General features: G+C 38.5%; 3 protein-coding genes across 3 annotated transcripts; 2 read left to right on the top strand and 1 right to left on the bottom strand.

Annotated features, from left to right (window-relative positions):
* Positions 1-350: 350 nt before the first annotated feature.
* On the bottom strand, positions 351-1523 carry LOC125847373 (uncharacterized). Its single transcript, XM_049527009.1, has 3 exons — positions 1271-1523; positions 996-1138; positions 351-773 (listed from the first exon to the last, which is right to left on the bottom strand). The coding sequence occupies exons 1-3, from the start codon at positions 1521-1523 to the stop codon at positions 351-353; spliced, it is 819 nt and encodes a 272-aa protein (XP_049382966.1).
* Positions 1524-5333: 3810 nt separating this feature from the next.
* LOC125849510 (probable phosphoribosylformylglycinamidine synthase, chloroplastic/mitochondrial) lies at positions 5334-10664 on the top strand. Its single transcript, XM_049529599.1, has 4 exons — positions 5334-5478; positions 5912-5971; positions 6062-10250; positions 10345-10664. Exons 2-3 carry the CDS (start codon positions 5927-5929, stop codon positions 10247-10249), a joined length of 4233 nt encoding a protein of 1410 aa, XP_049385556.1. The 5' UTR covers positions 5334-5478; positions 5912-5926; the 3' UTR covers position 10250; positions 10345-10664.
* Positions 10665-11498: 834 nt separating this feature from the next.
* On the top strand, positions 11499-14572 carry LOC125846944 (low-temperature-induced cysteine proteinase-like). The gene is made up of 5 exons (XM_049526653.1): positions 11499-12061; positions 12540-12778; positions 12879-13016; positions 13108-13575; positions 14180-14572. The coding sequence occupies exons 1-5, from the start codon at positions 11560-11562 to the stop codon at positions 14321-14323; spliced, it is 1491 nt and encodes a 496-aa protein (XP_049382610.1). The 5' UTR covers positions 11499-11559; the 3' UTR covers positions 14324-14572.
* The last annotated feature ends 15 nt before the right edge of the window (positions 14573-14587 follow it).

The following is a 14587-nucleotide window of genomic DNA, read 5'->3' as shown; positions in this document are numbered from 1 at the left end:
TACATCTAACTATTAGTTTTTTTTTTTTTGGTAACAACTGTAAAATATTACCATAACCACCAAAGAACATATACAAATAAAAGAGCACCTATTTCTGAAACAGAGAATAGGCCTCTAACAAAACAAAATACCTAGTTACATAACAAATGCTGAATAAAGTGTCTACATTTGTTTGCTCTCTTAGAACTACTAAGTAAGTGTAATCTTTCACTGATTTCCTTCTTTATCTGTGTTACTGCCTCTTCCGTATGTACATGCATGTCTCTAAATCTCCTCCAATTCCTAGCACGCCAAGTGTGGTATATGATTGCTCCGCAGATAGCTGCTATGATCTCTTTTTTGAATTGCTTTCAACGATTCCCTTTTATGTTTTCCAGGACCTGTACAATACCAATATTATGCACTGGTACTTCTGTCCATTGGTGCATAGCTTGCCACACAGTTGATGTCCATTTGCAATCTTCAAAGAGATGAACATTAGTCTCCATTACTTTTTCCTCACATAAACAACATGCAGTATCCTCCACATGAATCTGCAGTCTCAACTTTCTTTCCTGTGTGAGTAATCTTCCTTGAACTACTAACCATGTTATGAATCTATGCTTTGGTATAGCCATTGATGTCCAGACTAGTTCAGCAATATTCCATCTAGGCTTAGTATCCATGAGTGCTTGATAGCTCTTGGTAATAGAATACTTACCAGTTTGAGTTAGCATATATCTTCTGTGATTGTACCAGCCCTGCATGTGCTCTTTGAGTGCATTAATTTTCCTCTAATACCAGCTACAGTTAATAGGAGTTTTATGAGTCTATATTGAAGTGTCATTCTTCATATATATGCCGTGAACCCATTTAATCCACAATGACTCTTTGTTAACTATAATTTGCCACAATAATTGTCCCACAGATGCCTTATTCCAATTACTACAACCTTTAATATTCAAACGACCTTGTCTTTTTGGAAGACACCCTTTATCCCATACAACCAATGCTACCTTCTTCTTATCAGCACTGCTTCCCCATATGAAATCTCTACATATCTGATCCACTTTCTTGAGAATACTCTGAGGAAGGATGAATACTGCTCCCCAAAAACTATGAATTGAGAACAGTACTGCATTAATCACTTGCAATCTCCCTGCATATGAAAGTTGTTTAGAGTATGTTACTTTTATTCTGTAAGTAATCTTGTCTATCAGGGACCAACACTCAATCTTCTTCCATTTCTTAGGTGACAAAGGGAGTCCTAGGTATTTAATTGGAAACACACCCTCTGAGAATCCAGTTCTGGCTAGGATTTGCATTTTGGCCCTCTCATCTACCCCAGCTAGGTACACATTAGATTTCTCCAAATTGGCCTCCAAACCAGTAGCAGCATTGAAGTGAGCTAATGCTTCCATCACTCTATTCACTGAGTCCACATTTCCTTTGCAAAAAATCATCAGATCATCAGCAAATATAAGGTGTGTAAGTTTCAGTTTCTTGCACATTGGGTGGTACTTGAAGTCTGGTAATTGACTCATTGTATGTAGTGTTCTAGACAGGTACTCCATCACAAGTACAAACAACAAAGGAGATATTGGATCTCATTGCCTCAATCCTCTTCTACCTACAAAAAACCCATGGCTTCCCCCATTTACTTTGACTGAAAACATGGTGGTTGTTACTCCCAACATAATCCACTTTACAAACTGTCCAGGAAACCCAAAATGAATAAGTACTTCCTCCAGGAATTCCCAGCTAACCATATCATATGCTTTCTTCAGGTTTATCTTCACAAGACATCTAGCAGATGCATTCTTCCGATTCTAATGTCTCAAGATATCATGGCAAATGAGTACATTATGCATCATTGATCTTCCTTGGACAAAAGCTGATTGGTTCTCTGCAACTATAATACTAATAGCTGATTTCAACCTACTACAAATTAATTTTGATATGCACTTGTAAATGACATTACAACAAGAGATAGGTATGAATTGACTGGCAAATTCAGGCTTATCAATCTTGGGAATAAGTGCAATACTAGTTGAGTTAATCTGCCTCAGAATCTTGCTGTTCTGGAAAAATTCTAGCACTACATTTGTAACATCTTCTCCCACAATAGGCCAAGCTGATTTATAAAATCCACTTCCAAATCCATCTGGTCCAGGGCTTTTATTACTATCTATCTGAAATATTACCTTCTTCACTTTTGCTGGCTCAAAACTCTTAATTAATTCACACTGTTGTTCCTCTGCAAGCACTATTCCTTTCCTTATTAGTTCCCTATCTGCTGGCCTTCTATTCACTGTCTTATTGCCTAGAATTTCCTCATAATACTCCACAAATAGTGTTGCAATGACAGCAGGGGTCAGTTTGCCAGTTTCCTGATTTGTCTCTCAATTGTGTTGTGGCATGTTTCAACTTCCTATGTTTAATGACTGAGTAGAAGTACCTAGTATTATTATCTCCCAGTCTTATCTATGTAGCCTTGCATTTCAGCCATATATGAAGATCTTCTGAATTTTTGATACAATTGGCTCTCACCTTTTTTATATTCTACATTACTTGGATCTGTTTGTAGTTTTACCTGAGCCTGTTGCAGCTTGGCCCTATCATCATTTGCCTCACTCACTATATTCTGGAAAGCTTGTGAGTGTAATACTCTCAACTTCTTTTTGAGCAACTTTAATCTTCTCACTACCTTGTACATCATACATCCCTCTATATTTACATTCCATCCTTCTTGTACTATCTCCTGGAACTGTGGATGCTTGCTCCATACATTACAGAATTGGAAAGACCTCCTGGTCTTATATTCCTCAGTCAACATCACTTTTGCTGGACAATGATCACTAATACCCTCAGGTAAGAATAAGGCTTTACAACAAGGCATTGTATCCAACCAATCTCTATTAATGAATATTCAGTCTATTTTTGAAAAAATTCTATGCTCTTTATGCTTGTCACTCCATGTATATCTATTCCCCTGAGTTGGAAATTCCATCAGTCTACATGCAGTCACACATTCATTGAAATTCATGATTTCAACCCAAGTAACAGGGTTTCCTCCTATTTTGTCATCTGCACTCAACATGGAGTTGAAATCACCTACCACCAGCCCAGGTTTGTTATAACTTTTGCTTTGAGTTAATAAACTTGCCCACAAATCCTTTCAATCTTCCATGTTGTTAAAAACATATACATATGTTATTTCAATAGAAAGTTGCAGGGGAATAAACATAGCCTCACATGTAATCTGTTGAGCAGTCATACTAATGAGGGACACTCAATAGTAATCTGGGCTCCATGTAACCCATATTCTGCCATTATAATGTCTTTCCAATTTTGTGATATATTCCCAACCAACAAACATATTATTAGCCAATTGTCCAATGTTTCCACTCTTTATTTTTGTTTCCAGTAGGCCTATCAAGCTTACCTTTTCTTCATTGCAAAGGATTTTAACTTCTTTTTGCTTATTAGGGCCATTCAGACCCCTCACATTCCAGCTGAGGAGATTAACCATTTCCAGACTTAAGAATAGTCTGTCCACCCACTTTCTCTGCATCAACTTTCAACTCATTTTTCTTTTGTAGTACCTGAAAAGAATTCATGCTTTCTATCCAAGATGACTGACCTGGAGGTGTCCTTGGATGAGATTTCCCTGTTCTAGTTGGAGTTTGCCATTCTTTCATGTTGTCAGTTGTCTTTTTGTTCTCTTGTTGTCCCTTATCTTGATGTTGTATCACTATGCCAATTTGACCTTCTTTAGTTTGCTATTGTTTATTTTGTCCTTCCCTCTTACCATCTATCTTTGGAGGATGTTGAGTAATTCGAGGCCCTTTCTTCTTCAATCTACACACTTCTTCCTCATGACCATATTTATTGCAAAACTTACAAAGTATTGGCTTCCAATCATACTGCACAGACTGTTCGACCAATTTGCCCTTCTCATTTTTGAACTTCACTACATTTGGCAGTTGTGTACCCATTTCCACCTCAACCAATATTCGAGCGAAATTTAGACCATTCCTAGTCTCCGTGTTATGATCCACCATCATTGGTTTGCCAACCAAGCTTCCAATCTTACTTAGTCCAGCCTTGCTCCAGTATTTGAAATCAAGCCCTGGAAATTTAATCCAGATTGGTACAGTTTGTAATTTCTCTTTAGTAAATTCTAGCTCCTTTGTCCATTCCTTTACTATGAATGGTTTGTTGTCAAAATGATAAATCCCTCCATGTAACACCTCTTGCTTACCAATAATTGTCTCAAATCTTACTACAATCACCCCATTTTTTAGCATAGCCACTTTATCAATTCCATGTTTCCCCATAACCTTTGAATGTACCCCTGTATCACCTGAAATGGAGGATGTGCACCCAACACGTAACATACCACAGCATTTCCCCAATACATAATCTCGGATTCTATATCTTCCAGTTCTATTTCAACAATATCCCCCTTCTTTTTTGGAGGAACAAAATCCAGTTTGTACCCAACATTAGACAATTTTGCAATATCAAAGTTATCCCAAATTGATTTAGGTTTACCTGATGATGCAATTTCTTTTTCCACTTCATCCGCCCATGACTGCTTACTCCCACTCGATTCCATAGGGCTCCTGTCACCAGTAGTCTGCATAATCCCCTTCCAGATGGTTGATGCTTGATTTTGTTGTTGTCTCACCATGTCCTTATTGCATGGTACTGTTCTATTACTCTGTGTCTTCTCCGTTGTACTGGGCATCCCCGTACCTATTGGAGCTTTGTTTTTTAGCTGCTTCGAAGTTAAATCCCCACTCTGCATACTCAATTCAACTACACCTTTAGATCCTATAGATTTGCTGCTCGATTCAGTTTCCATTTTGCTTGTTTCAGTTGTATTCCCCTCTCCCTGACCTGGTTTTCGTCCTCGCTGTGAGTGTTAACCTTCATCTGCAGTGCTTCCCGTGCCATTATCGCTTTCTGTGTGGGCATACGAGCTCGCTTACCCATGGTGGGCGCAAGTTAAGCTAACTTGCACCGAGAGAGAAAGCATGCCCAATTAATTACTATCCATTTATGTGAAATATCAGTCATGGAGAGTATTTTGTCGGGCTTTCATAATGGAATTTTACCTATGATATAATATTCTCCGCAAATTAAAAGAGAAAAAGTATCTTAAGAAACAAAACTATAGTATTTGAAAAAATAAAATCTATCCATTTAACAATCATCTAATGTTGGCTAAGTCGAGTCAATTATAAACTGTGTCATATCAGCCCTAAAGCTAATGAATTTTCAATTAATCATTTATTCTTAGAAAATAAAATAAATAATTAAAGTAAAAAAAAAAGGAAAAAGAAATATCTGGGTACTAGGGTTTTTGTCCAAAAGCCCAAGCACTATCACTGGTCTTGCTCCTCCCACCATTGAAATTTATGTCTCTCTTCCCTTTTTCACTATCAATTTGCCAAGAATTTTAGCTGATATTGGTTGAGCCACAACTGAAAGGTATTCTCTTGCTATAAAAATTGTATCTTTTTATTTTATGCTGAAACTTTGTGGAGTTAGATAAATTTTTTATCTCAAGTTTTGATTTTTAGCATACAAAACTGGTGTGTACACCATTGCAGCATAATTTTTTATGCTAAAAAAGCATTTGGGTGTATTTGTTTTTTGAAGAAGAGTCAAAAACTGGGTTAAAGACAACTCCTTTGTAGCAAGAAGTGTTCTTGTGTGGGGTATTTAATTTGAAGTTTTCTTGGGTTTTTGTATTTTTTCTTAAGCTAATATATATAGTCTGTTAGTTTGTGAGAAGTTGAGATTGTTTCTGACCCCAAAAATCTATCTTGCTAATTGTTTCTAGTTTCTTTTTGATTGCTATTGTAGGCTCTGGTATTTTGTTTATCTGAAAGATATTTTATTCTCCTCTTACTTATTGCAGCAGCAGGTTTTGGCAATGGCTGCATCTGCTTGGGACATTGCTGCAACAGAATTCTTACAAGTATGATCATTACTGATTTTTTTTTTTCAAGAATATGTTGTGTCAATGATGTTGAGAAAATTGTTAACACTGATTTATTTTGTATTGCAGGGTTTTCATAGACAAAAACTAGCATTGCCTAGACATTCTAGTAAGCAGACAAATCTTTTGCTTTGGGGTACACTTCCAAGACAGAGCCCTGTTGGGTATTCACATAAAAAATTGAGACTCAGGTCCCATATTCCGGCGAAGATTAGAGCTGTGGTTTCAGGGAATGTCAGTAGCTTGGTGGATGAAGATTCGGGCAACATTCAGGAGGTTGCTGAAAAGCTGATACATTTATACCGTGTTCCGTTTCTACAAGACAGTGCCACAGCTGAGCTTCTCAAGTTGGTTCAGACAAAGATCTCTAATCAAATAATTGGCTTGAAAGCTGAACAATGCTTCAACATTGGACTCAAATCAGATCTTTCAAGTGATAAATTTTCTGTGCTTAAATGGCTTTTAGGAGAAACTTATGAACCTGAGAGCTTGGGAAGTGAGAGTTTCCTTGACAGAGAGCAGAGGGAACTTCCAGATGCATATATCATTGAAGTTGGTCCACGGTTATCTTTCACTACAGCGTGGTCTGCTAATGCAGTGTCGATTTGCCAAGCATGCGGGCTAACAGAGATAAACAGAATGGAGCGCTCTAGGAGGTACTTATTATGTGTCAAGGGGTCACTTCTAGATAGTCAAATTAATGAGTTTGCTTCAATTGTTCATGATCGAATGACGGAGTGTATTTATGTTGAGAAGCTTACTTCTTTCAAGACAAGCATAGTTCCAGAGGAGGTTCGATATATACCAGTCATGGAAAAGGGTCGCAAGGCATTGGAGGAAATTAATGAGGAAATGGGCTTGGCCTTTGATGAGCAAGACTTACAGTACTACACCAAACTTTTCAGGGACGACATTAAGCGAAACCCGACGAATGTAGAACTATTTGATATTGCTCAATCTAATAGTGAACATAGTAGGCACTGGTTCTTTACAGGAAAGCTTGTTATAGATGGTCAACCTATGGATAAGACTCTTATGCAGATTGTCAAAAGCACTTTGCTTGCAAATCCAAACAATTCAGTTATTGGATTCAAAGATAATTCCAGTGCTATCAAGGGGTTTCCAGTGAAGCAATTGCGACCTATACAGCCTGGTTCGACATGCCCTTTGGACACGGTTACTACTGACCTTGATGTCTTGTTTACAGCGGAAACCCATAATTTCCCTTGTGCTGTGGCACCTTATCCTGGTGCTGAGACAGGTGCAGGAGGCCGGATCCGGGATACCCATGCTACTGGAAGGGGTTCTTTTGTTGTTGCATCTACAGCTGGATATTGTGTTGGAAATCTTAACATTGAAGGGTCATATGCTCCCTGGGAAGATCCTTCTTTCACATACCCAGCAAACTTGGCATCACCATTACAGATTCTCATTGATGCTAGTAATGGAGCATCAGACTATGGGAATAAGTTTGGGGAACCCTTGATCCAGGGTTATACTCGAACTTTTGGAATGAGACTACCAAGTGGTGAGAGGAGGGAATGGTTGAAGCCAATCATGTTTAGTGCTGGTATTGGGCAAATAGATCACCGTCACATAACAAAGGGAGAACCCGAGATTGGTATGTTGGTAGTTAAGATCGGGGGACCAGCATATCGTATTGGAATGGGAGGTGGTGCTGCATCCAGCATGGTCAGTGGACAGAATGATGCTGAGCTTGACTTCAATGCCGTGCAGCGTGGAGATGCTGAGATGGCACAAAAGTTATATCGGGTTGTCCGTGCTTGCATCGAAATGGGTGACAGCAACCCGATCATAAGCATTCATGATCAGGGTGCCGGTGGAAACTGTAATGTCGTGAAGGAGATAATACACCCACAGGGTGCCAAAATTGATATAAGGGCAATTGTAGTTGGCGATCACACAATGTCTGTTCTGGAAATTTGGGGTGCAGAATATCAGGAGCAAGATGCCATACTGGTGAAGCCTGAAAGCCGCGATCTTTTGCAAGCTATCTGTTCAAGGGAAAGACTTTCAATGGCTGTTATTGGAACAATTAATGGTGAGGGCCGTATTGTTCTGGTTGATAGTGTGGCAACTGACAAATGCAAGTCTAGTGGACTGCCTCCTCCTCCACCTGCAGTGGATCTTGAGCTTGAGAAGGTGCTTGGTGATATGCCAAAAAAGACATTTGAATTCAATCGCATGAAAAATCTGCGTGAACCACTTGATATTGCTCCTGCAACAACAGTTTTAGATTCATTGAAGAGGGTCCTGAGGCTTCCTTCTGTTTGTTCGAAAAGATTCTTGACCACTAAAGTTGACAGGTGTGTCACTGGTCTTGTGGCACAGCAGCAAACTGTGGGTCCCTTGCAGATTACTCTTGCTGATGTGGCTGTCATAGCTCAAACTTATACAGACTTGACTGGAGGTGCATGCTCAATTGGAGAGCAGCCAATAAAAGGTCTCTTGGATCCAAAAGCAATGGCAAGGCTGGCTGTCGGAGAAGCACTCACAAATCTTGTTTGGGCGAAAGTTACATCTCTTTCTGATGTTAAAGCAAGTGGGAATTGGATGTATGCTGCAAAATTAGATGGTGAAGGAGCTGCAATGTATGATGCTGCTGTTGCTCTTTCTGAAGCTATGATTGAACTTGGGATTGCAATTGATGGGGGGAAAGATAGTCTTTCCATGGCAGCCCACTCATCGGAGGAAGTTGTTAAAGCTCCAGGGAATCTAGTCATCAGTACCTATGTGACGTGTCCTGATATAACAAAGACAGTTACTCCAGACTTGAAGCTTGGAGATGATGGTGTGCTGCTTCATATTGACTTGGCCAGAGGAAAACGACGACTCGGTGGATCTGCTCTTGCCCAGGTGTTTGATCAAATTGGAGATGAAAGTCCTGATTTGGATGATGTCTCTTATCTTAAAACTGTTTTTAATGAGGTTCAGAACCTAATCTCTGATGAACTGATCTCTGCGGGTCATGATATCAGTGATGGGGGACTCATAGTGAATGCCCTTGAAATGGCATTTGCAGGGAACTGTGGCATTCGTTTGGATTTAACATCTTCTGGGAGCACTATACCCGAAACACTTTTTGCGGAGGAGCTTGGCCTTCTCATTGAAGTTAGCAAGAAAAACGTGGATTTAGTTCTGGAAAAGCTCCACCATGGTGATGTTTCTGCTGATATCATTGGTCAAGTTACTTCATCTCCGATAGTTGAATTGAAGGTTGATGGGGTTACACATTTGAATGAGGAAACTTCTGTGCTCAGGGATATGTGGGAAGAGACTAGCTTTCAACTGGAAAAGTTCCAAAGACTGGATTCATGTGTAGAATTAGAAAAAGAAGGGTTAAAAAATCGGCATGAACCATCCTGGAAACTGTCTTTCACGCCAACATTTACTGATGATAAGTATATGACTCCCAATTCAAAGCCAAAGGTTGCAGTTATCCGGGAGGAAGGCAGCAATGGTGATAGAGAAATGTCTGCAGCCTTTTCTGCTGCTGGATTTGAACCATGGGATGTTGCAATGTCAGACCTTCTCAATGGAGTCATCACACTGGATAAATTTAGAGGAATTGTGTTTGTTGGAGGTTTTAGTTATGCTGATGTACTTGATTCTGCCAAAGGCTGGGGAGCGTCCATTCGCTTTAATCAGCCTCTTCTAAACCAATTTCAGGCATTTTATAACCGTCCGGACACTTTCAGCCTTGGAGTTTGCAATGGGTGCCAACTTATGGCTCTATTGGGTTGGGTGCCAGGGCCCCAAGTAGGAGGTGTTTTTGGTGCCGGAGGGGATCCATCACAGCCGAGGTTTATACATAATGAGTCTGGAAGGTTTGAATGTCGCTTCACAAATGTGACAATAGAAGAAACACCAGCCATAATGTTCAAAGGTATGGAAGGTAGTACATTAGGTGTTTGGGCTGCTCATGGTGAAGGAAGAGCTTATTTCCCTGATGATAGTATTTTCAATCATATTCTTGGCTCCAACTTGGCGCCAGTGAAGTATTGCGATGATGATGGCACACCAACAGAAGTATATCCTTTCAATCCTAATGGTTCTCCTTTGGGTGTAGCCGCAATTTGTTCTCCAGATGGTAGACATCTCGCAATGATGCCTCATCCAGAACGCTGTTTCTTGATGTGGCAGTACCCATGGTATCCTAAAAATTGGGATGTGGAGAAGAAAGGCCCAAGCCCCTGGTTGCGCATGTTTCAAAATGCCAGAGAATGGTGCTCATAAGGTATAAGTCCTTAACTAACTTTATTATAATCAAACCCTCTCTCATCTAGCTATGCATGTTGGAACATAAATTCATGCTCTTATCAAATGTGCAGATCTTCCAAAAATCCCAAAGGCGTGATATTTGTGTTTAACAAACAACATAGAAGCACTGAAGGTGCAGAGATTGAGATTTTTGCAATTTGGTTGCAGATACAATGGGACAAACTAATGAGTTCTTCGACATTCTTATCGTGCCTTCTAGCATTCTTAAGAATATATTTGGTTCTGGTTCTGGTTCTAATGCCAAGTATTTTGATGAATCAAATGCGTAACTGAAACTATAAGCACAGTTCCTTAGACAATTCTGCTGTCTTTTTGACTTGTTTGGGAAATCTATATAGCATCAATATCACATGGCACCATTGACACTATTTATTATGGTTCACCCATCAAAATTTGCCCATCTTTTTAATATGCAGAGACTCACTCAATTTTAATCACGTATTTTTATCCTTTGGTCTAATATAAGTGCACTTGTCCTTTACAAATTGTCGATTGATTGATTAAATTTAGAACCTACCAAGATATAGCTGACGTGATTTTTTTTTTTTTCGAGTTTACGATACAACTACCCTCGCAACATTTCTGGACAATCGTATTACAGTGTAATAAGTCAATTTCATACCTTAATCAGTTGTTACCTTGCAGCTGCTACTACATTTATAAGTCAATTTTCCTGTCTTAATCTATAGCTGCAAACATTACTTGTTCCAATACATCAAAAGACTTTATTTTGAGAAATTATTTCTTTACTAGTGATATATTTTTGCCACGGTATTCCCAGCTTAATTGGTCCAATTGAGCTAAAGAAAAAAACAATCTCTGTTTTGCCACCCATACATTATTGATAATAACACATGTTACATACCAGAAAATGTGTCTTACATACCCGATACCCACACCTACCACACTACCCTTCCTCAATCCTCATTCATTACTTTGAACCATATAGAGCTGAGAAAAGCTTGCACAGTTTTTCATGTATCTCACCTACGTAGAGTTATTGGAAACGCGTAGGCTGTTTAAGTGTAATTAATTTTTTTTACTATCAGGTCACCTAAAGATCTCTATATAAGTATGTCTCCTCAAAATGTGGGATGTAAAATCTTGACGATAGATATATTTTTGTGTTACAACAAAAAAAATATGACCTGATAGTATTTACAGTATCCATATACGTAACTTAAACTCTTTTGCTAAAGCTATAAAACAATGAGATTAGGACTAGAATGATCACAAAGTCAATAACTGTTTAGTGTAACTGAAAAATGAGAAGCAAACAGAGTCCTCCTCTCTTCCTCTTCCTTTTCCGACTTTTCTTGATCTTTGTTGCATTATCATCTCAAGTTTCTTCTTTTACTACTGATTTTCCAATACTAGATAGACCAACTGAGCCTCTTTCAGAAGAAAGAGTGTTCCAACTCTTTCAAGAATGGAAACAGAAGCATGGGAAAGTTTACAAGAATGAGAAAGAGGAAGAAGTGAAGTTGGAGAATTTTAAAAGGAATGTGAAGTATATAGTGGAAAAGAACTCCAAGAGGAAATCAGATTCAGACTATTTGGTTGGTTTGACAAAATTTGCTGATATGAGCAATGAAGAGTTTAGACAAGTTCATACTTCCAAGATTACGATACCCTTTAACAAGAGAAAGACTATTCAGATGAAGAAAGTTGGAAAAAAACCAACTCCATTTTCTTGTGATGCTCCTCCTTCAATGGACTGGAGGAAACATGGAGCTGTCACTAAGGTCAAGGACCAAGGAGAATGTGGTAACTTTACACTTGTCTTCTCTTACCATTGTCAGTTCATGTTGCTATAGCTTGTTTTTAGTAGATTTTTTTGGAGCGGACTAAAAAGGGAAGTAAGACAGATAGATTGAAACGGTGGGGGTACTTATTTAATCTTTAAGTATGACTCTCCTCTGTAGATGATTGCTTGATGTTGTATTTAGGCATATTTCATTGTGTTTTATATATTTATAGTATTGGTTTACACTAAATACATGTTTTACTTCTAGGTAGCTTGTTGTCCTTGCATCAAGCACTAAGAAATCCAAATAAAAGAAATTAAATGAGTTGAATCTGCAAATTGGTCTAAATTACAGTCTTACTACTTTTTGTTGGCTCAAATTACAAGTCAATAGTACTAGAAGGTCCAAAACTCTATCACTAAGGGAGCAATAAGATGGCATATGCACTTATGTACATCATTAGAGTAATATATTTGATCTATGCAAAACTTTTGCAGGAGCTTGTTGGGCATTCTCGGCGTCTGGAGCAATGGAGGGAATAAATGCAATAGTTGCTGGTGAACTTATTAGCCTTTCTGAACAAGAACTTATTGATTGTGATACTTCACATAATAGTGGCTGTAAAGGTGGACTTATGGACCCTGCTTTTGAATGGGTGATAAACAACAGCGGCATTGATTCAGCAGCTGATTATCCATACACTGCCCATTCTCAAGGTCATTGCAATTACAGCAAGGCATGTGATGATCAATTTCACATCCAAGTCTTCTATCCAGTTTCCAAATATTTTTCCCTTTTTCAAAACTTGATCATTCTTCAAATATTTTCCTCAATAGGTGAACCATAAGGTTGTAACAATTGATGGATACCGAGATGTTCCAAAGGAGGAAAGTGCCCTTCTTTGTGCTGCTGCTCAACAACCTGTTAGTGTGGCCATTGACGGAAGCAGCCCTGATTTTCAACTATACCAAGGGGTAACTATTTTCTATTATTCCATTTTCACATGTCAGTAATCCCAAAAATGATGTGATTTTTTGTTTCTATTCTGTTTTGGTGTCAATTCAGGGAATCTATGATGGAGAATGCTCTGATGATCCAAATAACGTATCCCACGGAGTACTAATCGTTGGATATGGTTCTGATGGACATGATGACTATTGGATTATCAAGAACTCATGGGGTACAGAGTGGGGAATGGAAGGGTATGGATATATAAGAAGGAACAGTAATTTGCCATATGGGGTTTGTGCCATTAATTCATTGGCTTCATATCCAACGAAAGAATCATCACCATCTCCTTATCCGTCTCCAGCCATTCCACCACCTCCCCCGCCTACTCCAAAACCAAGTGAATGTGGAGACTTCAGTTACTGTCCAGGAGACCAAACATGTTGTTGTGAGTTAGAGTTCTCTGGCATGTGCTTAGAGCAGGGCTGCTGCCCCTATGAGAACGGTGTTTGTTGTGATGGATCAAACTATTGCTGCCCAGCGGACTATCCCATTTGTGATGTTTATGCTGGCCTCTGCCTCAAGGTATGACTTCTCCTGTAACAATTTCTTAAGGAAAAAAAAATCCAACATTTGGTTTTCAAATGGTTTCTGAGTAATTTGAAGCTACATAAATGAGAGATATGTATGATGCAAGGGAATTTGATGTTACAACTCTTAAGCTAGATCACTCTTAAGATTCTCATTAAATCCATGTTGAGTCACATAATAAAGTTTACACCAAATTATTGCGATTTGCGGCAGTTGGAGGTACCATGCTAAATAGATTAGATTTGTCATCATCAACAAGGTACTAGGAGTAATCTTTACAGACAAAAAGCAAGGCAAAAGGGTTTAAATGCTCAATTATTAGATACCAACAGAAAATAGTACAATGTCTAAAATAACTCACTTTGGATAAATCAAAGAGTAAATAATTTTCGCTTTGCTTTAAACATCCTGAAATCAACCGGTCCAACTAATCGCTTATCGCTTCCTACACCAAATATATCAGAGCAAAACGCTTCCTACCAAAGATAAATATTCAATGTGATAGAAAAAGGATCCCAAATAATACAAATAGAACAAATCTTTAGAAATTTAAATAAATTATGATTTGTTTGATTATTTCTTTCCCTTTTTTTGGCAGGATCATGGAGACAAAATTGGAGTGGAAGCAAGGAAGAGAAAAATGGCCAAGTACAAGTTACCATGGAGAACTAACACTGAAGCCATAGAGGAGATGAGCCAAACTCTGAAATGGAAGAGAAATCATGTTGCTGCAATGCGTTGAAACCAACATTTCTTAATAAAAAACACTAGACTTTCGAGAATCTTAGTATCTCAGTTGGTTGACTCCTTGAATTTTCCACCTTATTAGCCCATTTCCCCTTCCCCACATTTTTCTTTTAAAAAATAATCCCAGTGTGTATAATATGTCAAGGTTATCTTTCGGATCTTTGTAATTTTAAACATATCGTGTTGTGTTTTAAGGCATGTATAAACAAATTTTGGTATTTAAGTATATTTTTGCTCCATCTCCCTAGTTACAAAAATT

This window comes from Solanum stenotomum, chromosome 12 (genome assembly GCF_019186545.1).
Source record: "Solanum stenotomum isolate F172 chromosome 12, ASM1918654v1, whole genome shotgun sequence".
NCBI lineage: Eukaryota > Viridiplantae > Streptophyta > Magnoliopsida > Solanales > Solanaceae > Solanum > Solanum stenotomum.
This window is presented reverse-complemented; position numbering and strand designations above follow the sequence as displayed.